Below are 16474 nucleotides of genomic sequence, written 5' to 3'. Positions count from 1 at the left end.
CAACGCAAATCATGTATAAACAAGTCTGGAAAATAATTCCCTCTACAAAAGGAACTATGGGAGGAGGAAAACACGTAATAGTCTATTGCATACCATACTTCAGAAACAGTACATGTACACATCTACCGACGCCAATACAATCTTCACTTTCTTTTCTTGCATGAGAGGTTGAATATGGTCCACATGCCTAAATAAGTAAATGCAGATGCAGCAGCATGTTGTCTTGTTTGTCACCATGTTTTAAGGTAGGGACAAACCTGTTTACATGAGCTAGTACTGGAAAGTACATAAAACACTCAGCCTTCAATAAACTGCATTGAGAACACTTGACTCCACAGAAAAGGTACAGGTCCATACTACCTGCCTTAATGGAGATCTTTTCTAGCACTTGTCACTGTAGAGGTTCCCCCTGGTTTTATTTGTGTAGATACAGCATTGTTTAGAATAGTATGTATGCCAAGAAACTGATTTCCAAATTGCAAGATTTCTAATAATCATCTTGTCACTTTTCCTTGAAATGATTGAAGAGACTTTCATATGTACCAGTCTGAAGACATATGCATTGTTCTTGCGTGCAAAACAAAGCATGAAAAGATGCTTAAGTTGTGGTCTGCTGAGTTCAGCTTCTACAGCGCTGGCAAGGATTTGAATGTGAAAATCATTGCATTTTGTTCAAATTAGTTTATTCAATTTAATTTTTAAAGAAGAACAGATGTCTAACTACTAGCTTAAAATGTAGTATAACCATGTGTGTAACTCCTGGAATGGTGATAAGGCTAAATAACTAACAGCTTGAAACCCGTATAAAATGCGGGTGTAATTTTAAAACTGTGTAATTCTTAACATTAATCTAATCAAGCCTAGGAGATCAAGTGCAAAAAAATGTTTATAGCTAACTAATGTTTATTTTGATCTGTCTCCTGGTTTGACTCCAGGAAATTAACCACATTTTGGCAAATAAAAATGTCAGACACAGCAGTTCCACAGTAACAGATAGGTTTTTTTTAAACTTCAAGTAATTTACTCACCAATTTAATTTAAGGACTGACAGTATAGTTTTACAGGGAAGTCTTCTAAAAAAAAAAAAATTAATTGAGGTGCAAGAACTGTTTCATAAGTTCATATGTGGTAAAAGCCACAGCCTGGGAAGGAATACAACGAATATAATTTAGAGATAAACCACGATATAATCCTCTTCGTATTCCATGTTGTTGATACACATACTTCAGTGTCTGCACCATCGTACTGGAAAAATAAGAACTCAAATCATTATTGGATATACATATTCAATAGTCAAAATCACTTTCTTTACATACAAGACAATTGTTTTACTTTGTTCTTAAGAGAGCTATGGAGAAAAACCCATGGAACTCCACATAGCAAAGCATTATTGTCTTTTTAGGACTCAGGAGACAGTCTGAGCTTCAGCAAGAAATTTGGGTGCAAGGGCTGGGAATTGGAAAGAGAACAGTGCAATCCCACGTAAAGAAGTTTCTGTCTTAAACAGCTGCCCTAAAAGACATATTAAGACATATTTTACACCAGAATGGCTATGCATATTCTGTTGCCTATCTGGCATGAAGGAGTTGAGAAGCATCAGTTCTTCTTACAACATAATACAGCGTAACAGAAACATAATTTGCCCAATGTGGCACACACTTCCTGCATTACAGTTCAGTATTTCGGTTTGTATCCCATTCTCTTTCTTTGAGCACTCAATCCTACTACCTGTCCTTCTAAAGCTCTCCATATAAAATTTGTGTTTAGCTCTGTATTCTACACCTTGCATGTGTGTAGCTTCCTCCACCACAACAAACACCTGGTATTTTCTCTCAAACAAAAATGCTAGCATTTATGCTAAGTATATCATATTTCACCTTATTAAAAGCAAAATTTGCAGTATATATGCAAGGAGAACGATTTTCCTCACATACTCATATTGAACCTGAGCAAATGGACATTACATGCAAAGCAATGTAAAAATCCGTAAAGTGCTCGGTATTTCCAAGCTATTAAAGACGTTGCTCTCTGAGAACATCTTCTGTATGCTTCAAAGATTCAAGATTTCCTACTTGTTTTATCCTCTCATCCTCTAAAGACATATATGTCTACTTTCCTTCATGGCACAAATCTCTCCAAACACATTCACAACAATATTGTTAAATTGGGAAGCCTAACGCCTGTAGTTCTCACAAAGGCATGAAGTAAAACCCTAAGAACAATTACCATATTTTTATTTTAAAAGTATCTGGAATGGAAAACAGCCAAGCAAAAAAACCCCAAACGTTAAGGCTGCTAAGCAAAACAGAGCAGCAACTTTCACAGTAAGTAACATCTAGGTTGTTCATGAAAGGTCACTAAGACAGCTGACTACTTTTTAGTAAGATCCAACTCGCCACGCAGGAAGTTCACACTGAATGGCGCTGGATTCAGACATATACAATTCCACAAGACTGAAAGTAACCAAGATAAAACCATCCTGCAATTTATTTTGGTTGAAGGAATTTGAAGTGCAGGAAGCTTTTCAAGATGAAAGCTGATTTAATACTATGATTTTAAGGATATGGTACTTCTACTGGAGGAACCCCAACTACGTGTGGGGTGTGGGACATTACCGCAAATGCAAGAAACATCAAATAAAACAGTATTATGCAAAATCATCTTATGGAACAGATTCTGCACCATTAAAAAACACTTTGAAACATTTCATTTCAGTAGAAGCATGCAGTCTCTCTCTTAGGGATCCTGCTGATATTAAAGACATTGTAAGTTGAGTTAAATAAAAAAAAAAGTTACTAATACAAACACGCTATTACTAATAAAAGTGCCATTGTGATTTCAGTTATTTTTTTTAACCCCAGAGGGATAATGGCAGCTTTTGTCTGTGTGGAAACTTATTCATTAAAAGAATTAAGAAATTAACAACATAGTAGTTTGGGGTTTTGTTTGGTTGTTTTTTTTAACTTTAAAACTAAGAATTTAACTTTGCTCAGACATCTAAGAATTCAGTTACTACAGGTGAAAAGAAAATACTTACAGGCACTTTTCAGAGTCTGGGAGAACTGCTCCTAACTGCATTCGCCTACGAGTTACATCAAGAGGATATCTACAGAGGAGATATTTGAACAGCAGTTCAACCAGATGTGTGATGACTATATGAATATTGTTTAAAAAAAGAATACAAAGAAGTCCATGGGCAACCTCCAAGCTCCCTCTGGCTCAGATTCTCAACACAGCTGAAAGCTCTCCAAAAAGGGAGACTTCCCCTATACAACCAAAACCAGTAAATCAGATCTCTTAATATATTCCATTTGGCACGAGTAAGGAAGACACATGAAGATCAGATGAGAGTATAAAACAGTCTGTAAGACGCTGGAGGGAGAAGACACCTGAATTGAAAATAAAATTAACAGTTTAAGGATTAATAGAAAATGACATTTGTAATGCAGTGATTTAGTGAAAAATTGATGTCATGTAAGTCCACTAAATTAATTTCTTTTTATGGACAAAACAAAATATGACAAGGACAGCATGAGAATGGAGAAAGCAGGCAAAGTAATAAAAAAAATTAATGCCAAATACAGTATCTAAGACTTTGGGGTTTGTTTTTTTTTTTAATTCTGTAGCTTCACAAGTTACATTGTTCTGAAAGTAAACTGAAATAATAAAATTCTGCAAACTACGTTCACGGTCAAAACTTCATAGCTTACCAAACAAGATTCCAACTGATTTTAGAAGATTTGTCTAAATTTGTTTAATTGACTCAATGCATAGATCTTTAAAGACCCTGAAGATTAAATACATAGTTAGCAGATGAAACAATAGGAAATAAAGGAATTCCAGTGTCTGATTAACCTGATTTAAAAACCTTACTAATAACTAAACTTACATAAAATTAAAAAATTCTCAGATAAAAGCTTCTTTAGAATGAACAGCTATATAGGTGAAAAAAAAATACCCAAACTTACGATATCGTCTGAGCTATTGCTCCAGCTATGCCACCACACAGCAGATTTACATGTGTTTTCAAAACTAAGACATCGGGATTATCTAATGAAGGTCGTCCAAGCAAGTTAGGTGCTTGAGCAAGTCCAATGCTCTTTAAGGTACCAAAGGTAAAAAATGAAAAACCTAAAAGGAAATTTAGTTTTATGCATTTTCATAAAAAAGAAAACTATTTGTTGATGCACCATCATCATAAACAGAAAGCTGCAATTACCAAATGAAACTATTTTCCAATTCTTTTTAGAAGTTTTTCTTAATCAGAAAGAGACAAATAATGTTTTTAACTTCTACAAGTAACTTCTGTCCAAATGAATTAGTGTTTATAATCAACATTAAAAGAATTATTTAAATAAACTAGACTGTGGGTTTCAAATTATTGGATTGCTGTTACGAGTAACTCCTAAGATCTTTCTAACGGAAGAACATCTCTCATCTTTTAAATATCAGAACTGCCCAGCTAAACTACACGGATGTTCCTCCATCCCACGTCACCGACTGCTTTAGCTTGTGTAAGTATTTACAGAAAAGTCACCAGGAGAGGGAGCCAATACATCTAAGTCTCCACCTATAGAGCGCTCCGCTCTCTGAGAGAAACACTCTACGTGCGTTCCTGTGGGGAAGACTGGGAAGCAGAAGAGAAAGGACCACGACCTTACCTCTCTCCCTCTCAACTCCAAGTTTCAGAAAAGCTAGGCTTTACCCATTGAAGATACGTTAACACACATTGATCAATTCTAGATTAAGCTTGAGGAGTTGCAAATGCTTCTACTGGCCTCCCCTCTCCATTCAGTAAAAAACAGAATCCTTGATTTTAAGAGAAGCTAATTAACTAGGTGTGCAAATTTATTATGTAAATTTAGTAGTGCACATAACTGCCGAAGGACCGCCACGTTCTGTTTTTAACTTACCCGCATATGGCGCCATTCCTACAACAGTTGGCATCAGCCCTCTGTAGAACCCACTAAAACCACCTTCCTTAGAAAGAAAAATACAAGTACATTTGTGGCAAGAAGTACAACAAACGACTTAACAAGTTATATGACTGTTCATACAGATTCACAAGACATCAATCTGACTAGCATCATCTAGCACCAAGGAACTAACATCAAGTTCCACTTCTTGTGCCTGAAGAATTGAGGGGACAACAGCCTGGCTCCATAGGAGATAAAGAAGCGAAAATGAAGGAGGAAAAAATCTACTTCCAACATCATGATCTAGGAGACATTTCTGCATTATACATATCCCTCCTCCCCAATTTTTTTTTGTATCATTACTATTTGTTCTTGAAAAGCAACTTCTCTGTGCTGTTTTTGACCTCCCACTTACATGAGTCTTAGCTACAACTTAGCAGCCTAAGTAGATGGAAACATCCAGATAATTTTTTACATTAAAAAATTCAATGTGCACGCAATGAGGTCATGTTATTTTCTACCAAGCCACTATTTTCAATGCAGTGCAATATTCTTTAGAGAGCATATTTTGCTTTGACAGGACTGAAGATTAAAAGAAAAAATACCTTTGTGTAAATCATCTTGAATGCATGGATAATTCCCATGTACTTGTGTTCCCCTTTTACTTGGAACGCCAGACGAACTCTAACCATATCAAGAGGGTAAGTACAAATCACTGCTGTAATACCTTTATTAAAAACAAAAACAAAACAAGCAAACAAAACTCACCTACACCTTATCTGATCTAGGATTATTTTGAAAATTAGAATTTCCTTTTGCGGCAGTGAATATAAGAGCATATACAAATTATTTTGTTAAAGAAACACTTAAAGTCACTTATAATCAGCAAATAGGAACACAAACTTCAGCAACACACAAAGGATTTTTGTTTATACTTGGTGTTCACTGAAGCTGCACACCTAGGCCTTGATTTTCCAAAGATTTATGGGCCTAACTGTATTCACAGGAGCAATCCTATTTAAGCCCATGGCTCATAAGCATCAGGCTCGTCAAGTGCATCAGCTTTACTGGATTGCAACCATGAAACCTAATAATATCACATCTTAAAAAAAAGGTAAACCACCAAATATACATGTCTAATTTCAAAAAGGTTGTGTCAGAATTTTTTGTGGTTACTCGATATAGATCCATGTATCTACTGCATCTGAAAATACTAAATATATTCTAATGATATTTAAAATAAAGTCAGGATCATACAGATGAATAGTACTTAACTGCTTTGCATTACTGCATTTTAATAGTTCATGTTACACCAGCACTTCCATTTTAAAACTCTGACCAAAAAAAAAAGCAGCTATTTCTAGACTTAAGATGCCAAAAAAAAAAAAAAAAAAATCAAATCTTAGGATTCATCCAGTTATAAACTTCCTCAAACTGATTAGATGCTGACCAACTTGTAATTTTGGAAACAGAACTTCAGCACAGAGAACAACTCCTCTAACAGTTACCTGAATAATAAGTTATCCCCTACTGCTAGTTTTTGAGGTAAACAACTCAATTGCTGACAAATTATTTGGAGGGAATAGTTAAAACTCTTTACTAAAACCAGTCATTTTCTGGTGGTATACCACCATCACTTAAAAAAAAATACTGGGAAAAGGAGAAAAAGAAAGCAAAAACCTTTGTGATTGATACTGTTTTCTAGCAGCTGCTCTGATTTAGCTACACATCACACTTAAAAAATTGCCCTACAGAAGATAAGCACACTTGTTATGCTGGCAGGAAATTGCCACTTCCTCTTAAGTTTTAATAGTGTCTTAATGATATCTCTTTTTGTAGGTGTACCATTTCCCCCTCCTTTCCACAAGGTCAAAAGAAAACCACAAGGGGGGTGGGGGGGAACAAAACCAACAAGAAAACCCGAACACAACACAACTCCAGCAAACAAACTCTTCGTAACTTTTATGTCTGCAGAGAAACAAAAGCAACTTTAGTAAACTGAATGATCTGACAGACGGTATCAGGATTAGATGGGGAGGAAAAAGTAATAAAATAAAAAACGAACACCGTGACCTATCCAAAAAGCTGACACTGATCAACTGTCAATTGAGAGTACAGTTTGTGGCCTTCTGGAGTATCCTACCAGCAATTTAATTTAGAAGACAAAAACATCTCTTTGAGAGATTTCGGATGAATCCTCCAAACAAAAAGCAGACATCTGCAGTTGATTTCTGATGTTGTCTCACCCATAGGGTTCAAAAGTTGGAAGCTGCAAAACACCAAGTAACTTTAGGGCTGTTTCCACTGACCTACATTGTTAAATGCAATCCCTCAGACTATGGCCTTTTACTGAGGGATTGCCTGAGACGTCCAGAAATACTGTAAAATGGATGAATTCAAGCAGTTTAAAAAAAGATAGGGGAAAAAAAAGGCTTTTACAGAGCTTAAGAGTTTACAAGAAAGTCATGCCACTTCAGAAAACAGACAACTTTATCCCCCTTCTATTTCAAATCATGCACTGATATGTATCCAGGAGTACTGTCTGAACAAAAACTAGCAAACGCACCGACCAAGAGCTTGGTGAATACACTAACCAGTGAACACTGTCCAAAAATAGTACAGTTTAAAAAAAAAAAACACACAGATGGAATTGATATGTAGTAAGGATTTAAAGACGATCTTTTTTTTCCCCCACTTTTTCTTAAATTCTTCTAGCCATGAATTTTGAAAGAAAATGCGATTTCTAACATCAGCCGCAAAATATACTTTCCTGAAGCAACCGGGAGAGACATGTTACTGCTTACTGTTCATATAAGCACAATGTACATACAAGGGATCAAGATTTCCTTTGGGGCTCTATCCTTTCTGGGAGGAATGGTAGCCAGCTTTGGGACACAAAGTCATTGTGGTGAAGTCTGCAAAATTACTGATCTCTAGTCCCTAAATATTACGGGTTATCAGAAGTCAGACCACAGCATCTTAAGACTGATACGCTGTCTCGAGGAAGCAAAATCTATCCCAAATAATGAGAGTATACCCAAAAATCTCTCCCACAGTTGGTTAAACAGGACAGAGTTGGAAGGATCTCAATAGTTAAGAACACATACTGTAATTCCCAGTGTCTGATGGGAAATAATCCTAGTAGGGCAATGTAGCTCCTCCCTCCTTTAAGGAACTACTTCAAAAACAGCAGACTTTTTCATTGCAAATGCTGACTCGGAAGGCAAGGCAGCCAAGGAAAGACCATTCTTCACTTACCATACTGCCCTCAAGCACCTTTCACCACTCTTTGGGACAAGATACTGGGTTACACAAACCTTTACTGAGACTTAGCTTCAATGAAGCACAACAGGAATTGACTGACTGTCCTTGATTTGCTTCCCAGGCTTTGGGAGTTAACAATGAGATTAGCTGCATAGGGATTTATATCTGTCTCCCAGTTTCCCTACTGTTCCTCCATTCTTAGTAATTTTCTTTCTTTGCAAATAAAAATAAAAAAAACATCTGGAGGGGAAAAAAAAAACAAAACACAAGTAAAATACATTTACAAAGATCAGGTACTGCAAACACATCCGATAGGCAAGTTTTTATGATTTCTGTATCATGTATGCTCTTTGTACTTTATCAATAACTACGTAAATCAAATTAAGTACTACCAGGTAATTCAGAGGTATACAGTTCACAAAGTGATAAGCACAAGTCACAGCCTTGAACTGCATAAGATACGCTCTTTAACCAGTACAAAGATTAATTTATCAAGGAGGCATCACCTGAACAAAACAAAGCTTTAGGAACTATACATACAGAGAAATAGCTGATGACAAAGAATATTTATCAGACACTGCCTAATTTACAAGTCCTAGTATTTCTAGACCTCCAATATATAATCCTGTTTCTTTCTGAATTGCACCTGAGGAAATAAAGAGTAGATTCTTTTAACATGTTCCAAATAGGAAACTGTTAATTACACACTATTTAAAATTGAGACAGTCAGCATCCTCCTAGATCAGAACTATCTTCCAATCTCTCTTACTAAAAATAAAAAACCAGAAACATGCTTTCTGTATTAGTTTCATGGAACTTAAGTTTATTCTAGATAACATCTAGTCTTTTCTGGCTTTTTTTTATTTTTAGGTTAATCAAGTGCAGGGGAGGAAATGCACATTTCTGTGTTTTAATTCAGATTTTTCAATTCAAAAACTAAAAAAAGATTGCGATTTGCAAACACATCCTGTGATACAGATGTTATTTGATCATTTTGTTTCCTAAACCCCACTAACCTCTATGATTTCTCTATCTTCTCGCCAGCTCTGTCTTTCCTTAAAAGAAGTTATACACCATTTATCTGTTAATGAGGTGTTAGAGCTGAAATTTGAATCACACAAGACTCAGGAAATTCAGAGTTAAAGTTTCCACAGTAACTTTAATTTGGCCCCCTTAAATATATGCATTACAATAGGTTTTTCTTTTCTCTCACTCCACTACCCCCACCCTCATTGCCTTGTTTTCCCCTGTGGATATGCTTTTGATCCTGTTTATCAGTTACAGAAGATACTGAAATGTTTCCCACCATTTTGAAGCTGATTCAGGTCTGTGGACTGCTAGTAATGTTGGAAACACTGACATAAGATTTAAGTATCAGTAGCATTCACAGAAAGCAGACAGCGGTGTAGCTAGATGGTGTAGAGGGGACAAAAAGAAAAGGGAAGCAAGGGTTATCCATTTTCAACTACATAATATTGGGTTCCAGGAAACTGTGAAGACCCCTCTCCACCAACACTGGGGTTGCATGCAGCACACCATCTCCTTTAGTCATTTAAACTTTACCATCCCTTATTAGAGCCAGCAAAAAGACTAAGCCACAGGAGTTAAAGCAAGAAATATCACCAATTACTTTTAAAAGCCTTGTCTTACTTTGTTTGCAACTCTGAAGAACTTTATGTCAGATTTCAAACTCTACGCTCTTCTTAGCGCCTCCTTCCTCCTCTATATCTTCTTAGCATACACAATATAAACCCTCCCCTCTTATTTACCAATGAATATCCCAAAAAGCAGTTAATGCAACCTAGTAAACAAATAGTAAGACACTCATATGTGATGCGATTACTATACCTGACTGCTATACTGATTTCACTGCACACCTAAGTCTAGGTCATCTGCTCAGTTTTGGGGTTCTCAATACCAGACTGTTGAATATGTTCTACTTAAATGCACCACGCACAGAGTTTCATTTGTTCACTGTGTCCAGATAGTACTGTATATTAATTTTATTTCTGTTAACCACACTAAACAGATTTAACCTGTAAGGTGCTTAAAATGATGCCAGATGCTATCAATTTATCTATGCAGAGAATTCTAGCATGTCCAACACTGACAGAGTTAAGCTGATTATTCAATGTTTTCCACAGTGCCTCACAAGTCATGTTCCAGGTCTCTGACAAGGCTCCTGAAAAAGCTAATAATGGGCTTTTTTTTTGGGAGGGGGGTTGGAATTTAAGTGTTCTTTACTATAGTTAAAGCCAGGGGTGGGGGGAGAAGGAAAAAAAAGAAAAAAAAAAAAACTATGTATTTTTTCTCCACTTCTTTCAAATAGAAAGCCAGCCAAGTTCTGGAACCTATCTTGCCAAATGGGTTTTGCTAGTTTTTAGGGCCTTTGAATCATTTCATTTCATTCTCTTTCCTTTTCCTCTGATGGCATGCAAAGCCAAAATACTTCCATGAGGTCTTCCTACTTTAACTAAAGTTAAAGTTACAAACCCAGAAATTTTTATTCCAAAAGAAGCTAAATATTAATCCTTATGTCATAACTATTTAAGGACTGTCACTAGACAGTATTAAGCCTGTTTTACAACGTAAAAGCACAGGAAGAACTACCTGGATTAAAAATCAGTCCGCTATTACTTACCTTTCCCTGTTTTTTCTTAGCTGCTTTTGGCTGAATGACTAACAAGAGGCAAATAGAAATGTATAATCATGATACATACTGGCAGTTTACAAATGGGTTGTTCTACTGCTATTGCACTAATTGATAAATGATGTTTTTTTAACGTTCACACATACAAACTGAATAGTAGCATGACAATCCTGCACTGGATGTTGAAAAGTACAGACATTTCTGGCAAATCCAAAGAATCCACCCATTTAAGGAGCTGCAGTTCTCTCTATTTCTATGGGCGTATAGTCAACCTAGCAGCAGTGGCAGACAGGCTGATGAGCCAATTCTACTAAAGCCTGCATCTTTATACTTCACCTTGATGACAGGGGATTTTTCATTTTTTAAAAGCATAACAAACACTATAAAACCTGTGCTTTACAACATAACACAGAATTCAATGCTTGAACAAATGTATTTTACAAAATACTCTTAGACAAACACTTTTCAATTAGGCAACTATTTGTTACATTAACCATTTACTAGTATTTTTGCCTAATACAAATTCGCAACAGTTTGACCTGAAAACGCATCAAATCATCCTCTAAACAAATATTAACTTTTCAGCAAAAGGGATGTCTGAAATCCAAGTACAAAACTATACCTGCCATAGATCCAGCCATTAATCGATGCACATGCCCTGAAATCCCAAGTTGCTTCTTTATTACCTACAAAATACAGAACATTTGCAATAGTCATATATCAGAAAATACAAGGAGGTACATAACAGAGTTTATTAGTACATTAATGCAAACTCTGTAGCTGTTTCCAAGAAGTTTACAACACTATAAATTCAAACCAGAGCCCTTAATTACTGTTAAAAGAATTTGCTGAACATTGCTCCTGTTACCAATTTCTTATTAAAAACATGAAAGTGCTAAAATTCTACTAACAAGGCAGAACAATTAGTTGAAAGTATTTGTACTGTTTACTTCAGAAACTAGATTAGTTGTTTATTTAGTTATCTTTAACGTGTGTCAAACAAGGCAAACTGAATACTACCCTTGTTGCGTGACAGAGAGCAAAGGACACTGAGCAAAGTTGAAAAGTGACACATTTGAGAAGAGTAAATCTTTCTTCCATGCACAGCATGTGAAACATACCCCTGTAAAGATATTTTTGAGACTTTGTTTAACTGGATTTAAAAAACAAACAAACAAACAAACAAACAAACAAACAAAGGAGAAGAGAGAAATCAGAAGACAAGCATTTGCAGACAAGCATTTCAGAGCAAGAACTTCCTAAGTTATACTATGTCCCAGAAGGAAGTTGGAAATTACTTTCCAGGAACTGAGACCATTTAAGAAGCAGTTTCTGCTAACAAGAACATCATTTCCTATCTTCCTTCTTTAAGAAATTTTTTTCTCCCCTTTACACATTCCTGCAAAATATCTTGAATGTTTGTTGTTAATTAATAGATAAAAGAAACTGCTACGATGCTAAATGGTTTCCTGAAATTTGCAGATTCATAAATCATTTCATTACAAAGCATGGCATGCAGTCTTTTATTCAACACAACATAAAACAATCATAGATCAACAGCATTTATGACTACACCACAAAAAAAATAACATATGAAACTCATTACACTTCTTTGTATCAGCCTTCTGAAATTTGCTCTTTAGGGAAGGGAATCACAATTTCAATCTCTCTGTCTTCAGTAAAGACCATGCAATTTACTTCGCTGGGCGCTAAATCTGACCTCTCAAACATGGAATTCCTCATTGTTAACAGTAAAATGGTATTTTTCACCGGATATAAGAAATGTCTGAAAACATGTTCATGCTAATACCTGACCTCCAAAGGATGTTGCAGGGATTTATTAGGTATTTGTTATGAGAGAGTAAATGCACCAGAGCAGAATGGAATCCACACAACTTGCAGGACCCTGAAATGAGTGTTTTCTCTTCCAGGTCATTGTGCATACTTTCATGACATACATAGTCATTTCTCAGGTAAAATATTATAGTTGTATCTAGACAGACTTTCAAGTTTAAGTTATTCCATCCATCAATCCATCCTAAAAATCCAAACACAATATAATAAAGAGGTTCCATTTTACATTTTGTTCCTATATTATTCACGAAGGGCTACCTTATAGCAACGCAAACAGCAGCAGACGTTAGATTACCTTTTTCTTTCGTTAAAAAAAAAAAAAGTATTATTCTCAACAATACAAAGGTACAAAAATTGGTGGGAATTTTCCTTCAGCAACACTGCAAGAAGTTTCACTGTTGCCCTGACATTTTTAATGGGTAGCTTCAGATAAAATTAAGCAACCTTAGAAAAGACATGCAGCTAATTAATAAGACACAAAAGTTTCAGTGTTAGTTTTGAGCACTTAAGGGATCTGTATTCATTGTAGGCAGAAAAAACAGAGAAGGAAAAGAAAGTAAATTCAACTACCTTTTTATATTGGTCAAATGCCATAAACTGAATTGCGCCATATGGAAAGATTCTAATCATCATTGCCCCGTTTCCTTTATACAGCCCAAGGTAACCTTCCTTTTTGGGGACAGCACACAATGTAGAAAACACTCCTGCCAGCAATACAAAAAGAGGTATTTAACAATCACACTGGGGGGGGTGTGGAATCAAGCAGATATTACTGACAATAAGAAAGTATGCACAGAACTAAGGCTGGATCATGTTGCTCACGTAACTATGGAGAGTGGAAAATCCAGTTTCAATGCCCGAACGTTGCCAGAAGGAGGAGGTTTAAGGTTAAATTCTACCGGCGCTCTCACCTCCCGGACTCAGTGGACCTCCGTCTGAACTCATGCACTCAGGCCCCATGACTTGCCTGGACTGCAGGCAATCCTACTGCAGGTGATCCTATCCACCCACAGAAGCTAATACTAGCAACAGAAGGAAGGGAACCGGCTGACTTGCAATTCAGTCAATTCTAAGTACCTAAATAAGTACCTAAAAATCTAAAATCAGAGGAAAACAATCTAATAGTGCTACATGCTGCATTGCATTACAGATTAAATGCCAACAGTGAGGAAATTAAAAGTTTAAGACTCTCGTTCCTTACAACTTCTCACACTGCCTGTCCCAGAGCTGTTGCAACAATCCTATTCCCTTTTAATGGGTGGGAAATAATGCAAGATCACACAAAGTTTCGGCAAAACCTACCGTTTCATTATAAACTTATTATTAGTTACGCACAATTGCTATTAAATTAACTCTTTTTTTTAAAGGAATAAACTATAACAGTTAAACAGTTTTCATTCATATGCAACTACTTAATAATATAAGAGCTGAAGATGAAAAAGGCTTACACATTTATCTCACTTTCTTTCAAGCATACAAAAAGAGTAGTTGACAAACGTTCGTTTAAAGTTTAAATAAAACAAGTATTACCTAGTTTCTGGGGTTCTAATAATACAATATTGAATGTATTTTTAAGATGTCACGCTTATTACATGCCTCTGAAAATACTTAGGCCGTGATTAGAATTTCTCTCTACCCTGCAATGATGAGTTACTGTTCTTTTTTCTTAAAACACATGCTCTGAGATCCCCATGGTATGAACTCCACAGAGCAAGGGCAGGAAAAACATCTAGTGAGGACTTTGATGAACTAATCCGTCATGTCTCTGCACTTAGAGGTATCTCATCCACATGATTTTCTTTTTTGCCTACATTCAACAAAGGCACGCATTCAAGTCAAACACATTTCAAATAATCAGCATCGTATCTAATACCCTAAAAATAGGGAAGAACGTAAGATTTTACTTGCCAGTTATGGCACTGTACAAAGCAAACAAGGATTTAAAATATTGGTCAAAACAATTACTTCAGCCTTCAATTCTTAGAGTGCAGATTTAAGTGCATACTTAAGTGACTGTGTTATCAAAACGCCACGTTACTTGTGTTTCCCTTTTTGGTACAGTGAAGTGAATATATATAGCCATTTAATTTTGTTTCAAGATTTATCTTTCCAGCCTTTTAAAAAAAATTATCTTGAGCGTCGTAAGTTAAAAATTCTGAAGTTTCATTACATGTAAAATTAACCAACTCAAAGTTTGGGTTTGTTTTTTTTTGACAACTGTAACATGCTTAAATTTTGGAACATAAGTTATGACATATTTCAAGAACATATGACATAAAATACCTCAAATACTATGCACAAGAGGGCACTGTTACAGCTCCACAGAGAATGGTTCTGAACACGCTAACAACTGCGAGTTTATTCTCTCACCATGATGCAACACAGATGCTGAACACAGATCACCTGCACCTCGATGCCAAGCACAAACCCACCTCTATCTTCAATTCACGTCAGCCACGCTGCCGTCTGCAAGCGTGAGCGCACATGAGTCTGGCAGGATTCAGCAGCCACTGTTTTGCGATCACCGGCCCCGGTGAACACTACCAAGCTCTGAAAAGCACCGACTCCCACAGCCCTGAGAACTGGGAATCGCTGTAGCAGACCCCAGCAGCCACCCGCGGTGACAGTTTTTACATAAATGATCCAAGTGTTGAACCTGTGATTACCGACCTGCTGCTGGCTTCAGTAAGGGAAGGATCAAGCCTAGCTCTTACATGCCTTATTGAGATTATTCTGACATCTCAATCTCTAACGCATCAACCAATACCACAACTTACTCGCACAAGGCTTTGTTTTTCTTTTTAAACACTAACAAAAGTGGAACAGAGACCAACCGGACAGATGCGACCCTTCTGTCTGATTTAGCGCCTTTTTGTATCGGCCACATCACTGAATATATCAACATACCCAAACCATACACACTGCATTTAAAACCAAAAATTATACACGCAGCAGCCATCTTACCTAGATGTTTGTAATGGTGGTTATGAGCTTGCAGCAAAATCTTTACTCGATCCAGTGGTGCAGTAGTTGTTTTGGCACAACACCCCGCAACACCTTTCCAAGAGGGGAAAAAGAAAAGTGATGGGATGCAAAAGTTCTTTACGTCAGCAGATAAAAAAGGGATTATTTTTTTTTCTAATGTATTTTTTAATGGAATAGGGGAGGAGAAACTAGGAACTGGAAAAAGCCCCGATGACGAATAAACATCCTCTGTTGGAAGTATGTTACAAAACCCTTAAAGCCTTAGTGAAAGCTACCTTTCCCGATGACAAAACCCAGGCCACCGTCTCGCTCAGCCGCTGAAGTCACAGCAGCAGCTTTCAGAGAAAGTTACTCAAGAGTTTTCCGCCCTGCTCCCCCCCTTCCCTCCCGCGGAGAACAGTCCCCGAGGAGCGGGCTACGTGTGTGCCGTGTACCCCGCGCTACTTCAGAGCGTGATCCAACAGCGACGTGAGCGCTAAATAAAACGTCTTCCTACCCCCTCGCTAACCGGACAGCTGGGACGACACCCTATGGGAAGGATAAACAGGCTTCTCCTCGAGGAGGTTAATGACGCGGGGCTGCGTTTGCGACGCTGCCCCCCCTCCCGCTTCGCGCCACCTTCATCTTTTTGGCCGCCGCCGCCGTTCGGGGACACGGGTAACCCGCCTTCCCCCAGGCCCTAACGAGGGCTTGGGCTCTCGGAACGTTTAATTGGCGACCGCTCGGGGCTCCTGGCTGGCTCCGACACGCGCGCGAGTCACCTGCATGAGCACATCAGGGAACAGCAGGGAAAAAGAGGAAAAGA

At 37.2% G+C, this 16474-nt stretch overlaps 1 protein-coding gene across 1 annotated transcript; it reads right to left on the bottom strand.

Moving 5' to 3' along the window:
* Positions 1 to 698: 698 nt before the first annotated feature.
* On the bottom strand, positions 699 to 16430 carry SLC25A16 (solute carrier family 25 (mitochondrial carrier), member 16; the record flags this gene model as incomplete). Its single annotated transcript, XM_010288310.1, has 9 exons — positions 699 to 1245; positions 3038 to 3106; positions 3969 to 4131; positions 4914 to 4980; positions 5522 to 5643; positions 11453 to 11516; positions 13255 to 13388; positions 15649 to 15784; positions 16288 to 16430. Coding segments are annotated over 9 exons (1055 nt in total), but the record flags the coding sequence as incomplete, so codon positions are not given.
* Positions 16431 to 16474: the final 44 nt, after the last annotated feature.

This window comes from Phaethon lepturus, unplaced genomic scaffold (genome assembly GCF_000687285.1).
Source record: "Phaethon lepturus isolate BGI_N335 unplaced genomic scaffold, ASM68728v1 scaffold39615, whole genome shotgun sequence".
Taxonomy (NCBI): domain Eukaryota; kingdom Metazoa; phylum Chordata; class Aves; order Phaethontiformes; family Phaethontidae; genus Phaethon; species Phaethon lepturus.
This window is presented reverse-complemented; position numbering and strand designations above follow the sequence as displayed.